Source organism: Ursus maritimus, unplaced genomic scaffold (assembly GCF_017311325.1).
Source record: "Ursus maritimus isolate PB19 unplaced genomic scaffold, ASM1731132v1 scaffold_20, whole genome shotgun sequence".
Classification (NCBI taxonomy): domain Eukaryota; kingdom Metazoa; phylum Chordata; class Mammalia; order Carnivora; family Ursidae; genus Ursus; species Ursus maritimus.
The window spans coordinates 35,899,163-35,908,255 of NW_024424453.1; the positions used below are offsets into that span (position 1 = coordinate 35,899,163).

The window sequence follows — 9,093 nt, forward strand, 5'->3', positions numbered from 1 at the left end:
TTGCACCCCCCCCCCCAACATGGGAACCCCCCCCAACATGGGAATTTGTTTTTATTGTTTATGAATTGCAGAATAATAAAATTGACTTTAAAAATCTTAAACATGGGCCACACAAAATAGGATGACCTACATTTATTTGCATTTAAGTGAGAGAGTGACTTGAATTATCCATTCTGTTTCCCTTTTTATAACTTTCCCCCTTTTACATTTTATTTATTTAAGTAATCTCTACCCCCAGTGTGGGGCTTGAATTCACGACCTAGAGATCAAGAGTTGCATGCTCTTCTGAGCCAGCCAGGCGCCCCACCCCCTTTTATATTTTATAGGCACATCAAGCTTGCTTCAGGAGGTATTCCTGACCTAAAGTAGGCAGTTTTTTTTTTTTTATAGCATGAAGTGCACTTATACCCAGGTTATTTATTTTTTTTTAAGATTTTTAAATTTATTTTAGAGAGTGTGTGTGTAAGGAGGGGGAGGAGCAGAGGAAGAGAATCTTCAAGTAGACTCCCTGCTGAGTGCAGAGCCTGGTGGGGTTTTGATCTCAGGACCCTGAGATCATGACCTGAGCTGAAACCAAGGATGGGACATTTAACCGACTGAGCTGCCCAGGCATCCCTCCAGGTTATTTTCTATAACAGCAGATGACATGTAGGAATGAGTATAGTTTAAGATAAGTTGACCCGATATTCATGAGTAATATCCCCTTTCCTCTCCTCCCTTCTTTTACAATAGATATAATTTGGGTTATAAAGTATTTCGGTACTAATGAACTTTAACAGGAATTAATCTTCAACATCACTTTTTAAATTATATATTTCTATACTTTCATTTTAGAATTTTCATGAAATAATATAGTTCCTATATTATTTTAACTGTCGTTTATAATAAGGGTTAAGATAATAAATCCATCAAAAATATAGGAACGCCTGGCTGGCTCAGTCAGTGGAACATGCAACTCTTGATCTTGGGTTCATGAGTTCGAGCCCCACATTGGGTGTAGGGATTACTTAAAAAAAACTCTATCTTTTAAACCCATCTGTGAACAATTGGCTAAGCTGAATATTTGCTAAAGCCAGACCTCTGAAAGCGTTTACCACTCTTAACAGAGGAAAAATTGTTGCACTGAGACGCAGAATTAAATGTAAAGCAGCATGGAAGATATTACTGTATTTTAGAAAACAATGAAAATATACTATGTAGCATTTCTTGGTAAAGAAATGGGTGGCATGTACAAATACTTAAGGAGTGGTAAAATTAGAAATGGAACTTTGAAATGAACCGTGGTTTGAATCATAGCTCCATCCCTCCCTAGTTCTGTATGCTTTAGACCAGTCACTTCACCTCCTTGACCTTCAGTTTCTTCGTCTGTCCGAGTCTCATGAGTACTGGGAGTGTTGTGTGTCGTGTCTGGCACACGGCACAGGCGCTGGGAAGACGCTACTCATCGTTTTCCTCCCACACACGCTGTTCTCCAAAGCTCAGTCACTGCCAGCGTGGGACTCGAGCTGGAGCATGTACAACTGAAGGAGAGCGTCATTATCTGGATGTCACTTTAGAAACAGAAAGCAGCAGATTCCTTTCTAGCCCAACCTCTTGAGCCACTGGCCCAGGGCAGCGGAAGAGTGGAGCCCGACGATGGTGAGGAGAGACCTGCCGCGGGACTGGAACGAGTACCCTGTGATGAGTTCTGAAAGCTGCTGATTTCTAGGTGGCGTGGAGACCGAGAGCCTCTGTTAATAATAAATAAGGAAATGAAGGTAGACGGCGCGCACCTCCCCCGCTTGCCCACCGTCACGCCACGCTGAGGAAGAAAGGGAAGTACAGAGAAGCAACCTGTGAAACTTATGAGAAGCAGTAATTGTTTCAGAGTAAAACCTCACTGTCACGACCACTTAGGATTTTACTAAACCACACAGCACTACGGCAGAGTGTCTCACTGATACGCATCTTCTCAAAAATGGGTAATATTACAGGCTGCAGGCACCACCAGGTTTTATCTTGATGTGTAAGTGAACCTCAGGACCTGTAATGCTGGTTCAGCATGTAATTTACAGCAGTTGTAGCAATTAGAACAAAGGGGCTGAATACTTCTGGGGCTTGTACGTCAGCATGAAAATGGGCTGGAAATAGGATTCTCTGCGGAGGAGACCGGACTCAGAGAGTGATTATTGCGGAGCTAACCTGTGAAGATCTTCCAATAAAAAATTAAGTGCAGATTGAACAGAACTGCTTAAATGACTTAATCCTCTCTGTTCTGAATAAAAGGAAAAATATAAGTATTTTGCATCTTGAAAATATCTGACACTGTAATGTTAACATATACTTAATATTAATAATTAATAGAGGTATATGTCCCCGGAGATCACTGTGGATTTAGAAAAAGATCTGGGCAAATGTCTTGAAGTTCCCTGAATGTCGTGATGGTGCACTAATATAATTCCATGAAAATAAAGTGCCAGATGAATGTGACTTTTTAAAATACATCTGACCAACAGAATCTGCTGCTGGAAGCGGCAAGTGATTCGCCTTAGATTCTGAATTGTGCAGACTTTCTGAAAGGGGTAATGGTCACCCCTATATGGGGGAGATGTTTTGTAAGAATACAGCACAAGTTGGATATAACCAAGTTGATTTCGGTGAAACAGTTGTATGTAACCGTTGTTCCGTGTTACTGAGCGTTCATCATGAGGCATGTAAGTCTAGGACAGTACATAGCAGGAAGCATGGAAAGAACAGTGGGCTAGGGGGTAGGAGACCCTAGCCTTGAGTTCAGGTGAACTAGGACAGATCACTTAATTCCTACAAACCTTAGGATTTTCATTCCAGCAAGTCGGATGGCATGGTCTGTGCTCAAGGTCTCCAGTTCTGTTCACATTTTAAAGCAAGGTGGTTGCAAGTCATCATGCTGCTGTCAAAACTCTGAGAGAGTTGTTTGCCCACACGTGCCATTTTTAGTAGGCGTACAACAATGAAGGAACTATACTTTCACTGCTTTTTAGAAGACCTGAATCTGGTCATTTAGGTAAAATCGTTTCCTGTGGTCAAGTGTTTGGAGAGGTGTGTGTGCAGACGAGGCACACAAACTCCCATTTCTTCTTTCCATCCCACCATGCCCGGTGACCATGTCATTTATTAAAATAGCACCCAGACACCGTGCATTCACTCCGTCTCTGTCTTACCATCCCACGCACCTTACGGTTTTGTAAAATGGACTTGATCTTGGAAGTAAAAACAAAACAAAGCTAAAAAGTATCAACTGTGGTCTATAAAATGGTTTTCAGAGGAAATGAATGGAAGCCTATTATTTGAAACCTTTTACTAGACAGTAACAGTCTGTGCTGCCTTCCCTCACCCTGGGAAGATTGGGTGGCCTATTAAGCACTTACAACACTTCATGATTTTATGGTAATATTTATAACCTACCATTGCTGTAGCAGAAATAACATCGGTTTAAGTCGAGTATTGGACATCTGTGACTCCTCCACAGATGGAAACGCTCTTTAGCCTCAAAATCACCTCCCATAGATACATGATGTGAGCCACAAATGTAATTTAAAATTTTCTAGTAGTTACATTTTGAAAAGTAAATAGGTGACAGGAGATTAATTTCAATAATGTTTTATTTTACCCAATATATAAATACTATTTCACTGATCACAATGTGAAAAACTATTAATGATGCTTTTTTACCTTCTTTTGTGCTGTCTTTGAAATCTAGTGTGTATTTTATCCTTATGGCACATCTCACTTCTCTCCCTCAATTTTAAATGGTTTTTGGTTTTTCTTTTTTTAAAGATTTTATTTATTTATTTGACAGAGAGACAGCCAGCGAAAGAGGGCACACAAGTAGGGGGAGTGGGAGAGGAAGAAGCAGGCTCCCTGTGGAGGAGCCCAATGTGGGGCTCGATCCCAGAACCCTGGGCTCATGCCCTGAGCCGAAGGCAGACGCTTAACGACTGAGCCACCCAGGCGCCCCCAATTTTAAATGATTAAAGCTAAATGGAGTCCTAACAAAGCAGTGAACTGATCTTTCATGGAAAAATATTTCACACTGTTTCCGTTTAAAAGTCAATTTTAAATTGATTAAATGCACTAAAAATTAAGCTCCTCAGTCGCAGTAGCCACGTGTCAGGTGCTCAGTGGTTTACACGTGGCTGGTGGCTGTCGTATCTGCACAGATACAGAACATTCCCGCGCATCAACAGCTGTCTCTGACAGTGCTGGTCAAAGTCCTGAGAATCTTTCATCTTCTAGTGCGGAAAATTGGACCTATTTTAACAGTATAGTCTTGTGATGCCCTAAGTCTGATTATTAAGGGTTTGTAACTTTAACTCTTAATGTTTCTCGTTTCATAATTAGTCACGTGGGAGCTGGCCTCCCTTCAGCCCCAAATATCTTATAACCTCATTGAGTGGCCACAGACTACGGTGCAGCAAAGACTGGGCTTGAACGTGAGGCAGGTCTATATGAAGTGCCTTACGAAGTACAAAATAAATGCCTTGCTAGCTTGTCTGCTACCAAGATCACTGTTTCCAATTTGACAAGATACAGAGACAACACTTCAGATGCCCATTTGGTAATCATAAGATGACATTTGGGTGTAAGTTATTAAGACAGACAAGCTGGGAGAAGCGTAGAAATAGTAGCAGGGTTTTAAGGTTAATTTTGAATTTAGGTAGATGAAGTAACATTAATGAAAATTTTCTTTCCAGAGATGGACCACCACCACCACTACCACCATCACACACACAGGGAAAATACGAAGAGATACAGAGTGAGATAAAGAAAGCAATAAGCACGAGTTAATTACTGTTATTCCACTCTTTATTAAGGGTCTGAAAGTTCATCAGGAGCTTCCCATTAGCAGTTTGGGCACATTAGAGCCCTCCCACGTTCAAGGAGATCAGGAAGGCACACAGAGAGCAGAGGTGTTAATTTTTGGAAAGCAGTCCTGTCCTGAAAAGGGATGTTTGGCTCTCCATCTCCAAGGAATAAGGACCTTCTGAGCTTCTGAACCCTGGTCTGCTGCCACCCTCTGACCCCCACTCCACAGTGATATGACTGGGTCCTGGGAATTTGAGACCTCACATCCTGGGAGACCGTAGAGAAAGAGGGTGGACTTTGAATATACTCTCATTCTCTAGCTTCTCTTGGCTGAGTGAACTTTCTACATTGTGTGCCCTGCATTGCCAGTGTACCCCAGAACTGTGGTCAGATCTCAAGAAAGCCTCTGGTTTCCCTCTGGGCTTGGGCGCTCGTCCAGCTTTTGTAATGCCGGAGTGCATTTTTAAGTTGGAGTCATTGAAAACGCACCTAAGCGACAGATGGTGAAGCTTATTATTACTTCCTGCATTTTGACTGAGTTTTGAATAGTCTCGAAGATCTTTATCTTCCCACCAAAGCTTCACGGGTATGTGAGTGCTGTGTAGGCATTTTAAATTTTACTCAGAGACCGAGATGGTGGAATTCGGAGTCTTTCACAAATGGGACTTCCTCAGCTTCCCCTTTAATTTCTTCTTTTATTTAAACTTCTGTTTATGTACCACGAACTCGAATTGCAGTATGCCCTCTCCATACAGTACCTCCTATCAGGTGTGTACCAACCCAACGAAGTAGGTATTATTGCTGTCCCCCTTTTACAGGTAAGGACCTGGAGACTTAAGAACATCATTACATTTCCCAAGTCATGCAGCCAGTTAAGTGGCAAAGCAGGGGTTGGACCCCAGGACTGTCTGCCCGCAGGACTCCCTGTGTGATGCTGCAGAATGGAATGATTTTCACAGCACTGAGCCCAGTGCTGGTACACGGGCGAGCTACTCTCATTTCCGAGTTCGTTAGCTGGCAGTGATAACTGCTGCTCGTCATTGCAGACCCAGTTTCTTCTGCTGTGGTTAATGATAGAGTCACCGTCATCGGGCATTTCAGATGACCTCTGGGGGTTTAAGGGATATTGATGGTGCTTGTCTCCTCTTACCACAGGTGGCTGTGTTACTGCAACGTGCCCCAGTTCTGTGACAGTCTACCTCGGTATGAAACCACCCAGGTGTTTGGGAGAACGCTGCTGCGCTCAGTCTTCACAGTCATGAGACGACAACTCCTGGAACAAGCAAGACAGGAGAAAGACAAACTGCCACTTGAAAAACGAACTCTAATCCTCACGCATTTCCCAAAGTAAGAGAGCGCCCTTGCCGTCTTTGACCCTGGAGCTTGAGGTTGATAAACACAGGCCAAAGCCTGTATCAGTGACGAGATCAGGAATGCCAGGAAAAGCATCCCAGGGCAGAAGGAGAAGGGACCCTCTCTTTCTCAGCTCCCTTTGTGGGTCTCCTTCAGTATTGCACAGTGCATCTGTTGTTAGCATGAATTTGTGTTGTCTGAGGGCATGGCTTCCTTGGCCCGACCTCATCCCACCTGGGTCCTTGTCTCTGGGTCTTGAAGTGGGGTAGTGCTTTGTTTGGTGTGTTCAGTTGTCAGGAAGCTAGAGGAGGATGGGGTAGAGTGGTAGAAGCAGTTTCCATCTACTCGACAGGACAACTCAAGTGGCTGGTTTTTTCCATCCCACATCGCCAACCCTTTCTAAGCCTGGTGAGTCACTCCTGCCTCAGCTACAGTCAGCCTGCCCCCTCACTCTTTGTAAACTAGACCCCAAGAGTGGGGCTGGACAGGAATAGAGAGGATTCCTTCAGAATGATCTTTGTACCCCTCAGTTTTTTGCAGAATGTGCGTGACTCTTGGCGCACCTTGCTTCTTGTACCTGCTAGAGCTCTAATATAGAAATAATCGCTTAAATATTTTTAAGTGAAGGAAATGTGTTAAAGGAATAGGAAGTTGTCGTGCTGTACTATTGGCCTTGGAAATGCATTTTCAGTGCTAAAAACCACAAATTTAGGGGCGCCTGGGTGGCACAGCGGTTGGGCGTCTGCCTTCGGCTCAGGGCGTGATCCCGGCGTTCTGGGATCGAGCCCCACATCAGGCTCCTCCACTATGAGCCTGCTTCTTCCTCTCCCACTCCCCCTGCTTGTGTTCCCTCTCTTGCTGGCTGTCTCTATCTCTGTCAAATAAATAAATAAAATCTTTAAAAAAAAAAATTAAAATAAAAACCACAAATTTAAACTGAAAGTCTGGCTGTTCATGAGAAGGGCTGAGGGTGCAGTTGTCACTTGTCATGGACCAGTGACGGCAAGACATGAGTGAGACAGTTGATTCTGTGGGCGTCATTCTGCCTAGACCAGCACTTGCTGTGGAGGTGGCCAAAGGTATAATTTGAAAGGGCTTTCTAGGTACGATAGAGGCTTCCTTCCCCGCACCATTGAGAACTCCTGGAGTAGAGAAGACAGCTTAAAAGAGGACGTATTATATTCTTTAACCGAAGACCGATGGTACTGTTTTAATAGGGAAACTAGGTTTTTATTATTAAGTTACTGTTATTGGATCACCCACTTTGTTTCTCAGGAAAGATAGCTTTAATTTTTAAGAATACATTAGGTCCAAAACAACAACAGAATTTTTTTTGATAGAAATTAACTGAAAATTCCTTTGCAGTTTAACACAAATCCTAAGCTGTGGGTAGAAGATGTCACGGGTAATTCTGAGGAGCTTTAGCTGAACGCCCAGTATTTGCACATAAATCCTAGCATCCTGAGTTTCAGTGTTTTCTTAAGGCAGCCGGTTCCTGAGACTGAGGCATGACATGAACATTTTGGTATTCTCTGGGGAAGAAGATTCAGAAGTTCTGGAGCTGCAGTTAGGGTGTTACCCCCAAATGGGTTATGATCTCTCGGGATGCTTGTGTTTCAGTACCTGTGTTTTAGCTGGTCTGAGCTCCTTTCCTTAGAGATTTAGAGCGATTTTCTTATTTCTGTATTGCATTTGCCACATAAGCAGCATTTTATATTTTTAGATTATGGTTGTCATTCTCTGTCTCTAAGCCAAGGAACAAAGAGGACCCTCCCCCTACCCCACCTTTTATGGTACTTACAGAGAAATTTTAATTACCTTACAGAGTAACAGTTTTTTTCCCATAGCAAGTTCATTTTGCTTCTTGCAGATATTTGCTAATTATAGTGTGTTATGTTCCTTCATCCCATAATTCTGGCATGCTTAGGCTGTTGAGTTAAAAAACCAATGCTGTTTTTTTCTCTTCTCTATTACTAATGGTAGGGTAAAGCTACCACCCACTTCTCCTTTTAAATCCCTTGTCATCGAATATGACAACATCGAGGAAAATAGGGATTTATACCTCTAGCCCTGGCAGCAGAATCACGTATGTGGAAGCTTGAGGTGCTGTTTGCGTCTTGGGCGCCGTCTCAGAGCGAGAGCTGTACCGGCTGCATACTGCTCCGTAAGGCGCTGTGATTCTCACATGCATTTGCAGGGCTCACCTTCTCCTCTTCCTCCTCCTCAAATGTGCCCTTTCCTTCCACTTGGCTTTAACTGTAGTGCCTTTCCTGGGGCACTTGGGTGGCTCTGTCAGTTAAGCATCTGCCTCTTGATTTTGGCTTAGGTCATGATCTCAGGGTCATGGGATCAAGTCCCCCCCAACCCCTCCAGTGGGGAGTCTGCTTCTCTCCCTCTCTCTCTGCTCCTCCCCCACCTTGCACTTGCACATGCTCTCTCTTTCTCTCAAATAAATAAATCTTAAAAAATATATATATTATATATGTTAAAAAACAAAAACGAAAACAAAACTTGTGCCTTTCCTCCCATCCACCAACTTGCAAGGTTTTGTTGTTTTTAGAAAGGTTTAGCATCTGTATTTTATCCTAAAAGTGATAAATGCACTTGCTGATGAAAAATTTGGTTAAGAGAGAACGAAGAAACAAAAGACCTCCCCAAAGCCCTACCACTCTGAACTACTTTTAGTGTTTTTAAATATTTGTTTTTCTCCATGGATTGTGTTCTTTTATTCTACATACAGTTTTTTTTTAAGATTTCATTTATTTATTTGACAGAGAGACAGCCTGTTCTACATACAGTTTTGAATTGTATCTATATCCAAAGCAAGCACTCATGTCACTGCATGAGACTATTCTTTATTGTAATGAAATAACTAAATTTACACATATACAGATCACACACACACACACACACACA

At 42.7% G+C, this 9,093-nt stretch overlaps 1 protein-coding gene across 1 annotated transcript in view; it reads left to right on the plus strand.

Moving 5' to 3' along the window:
* Positions 1–9,093, plus strand: part of KAT2B (lysine acetyltransferase 2B) — a 99,308-nt gene that overhangs the window by 50,955 nt on the left and 39,260 nt on the right. Inside the window, exon 6 of the mRNA XM_040636859.1 lies at positions 5,980–6,171. Within this exon, the coding sequence (XP_040492793.1) occupies positions 5,980–6,171 (192 nt within the window). The remainder of the gene's footprint in view (positions 1–5,979; positions 6,172–9,093) is intronic.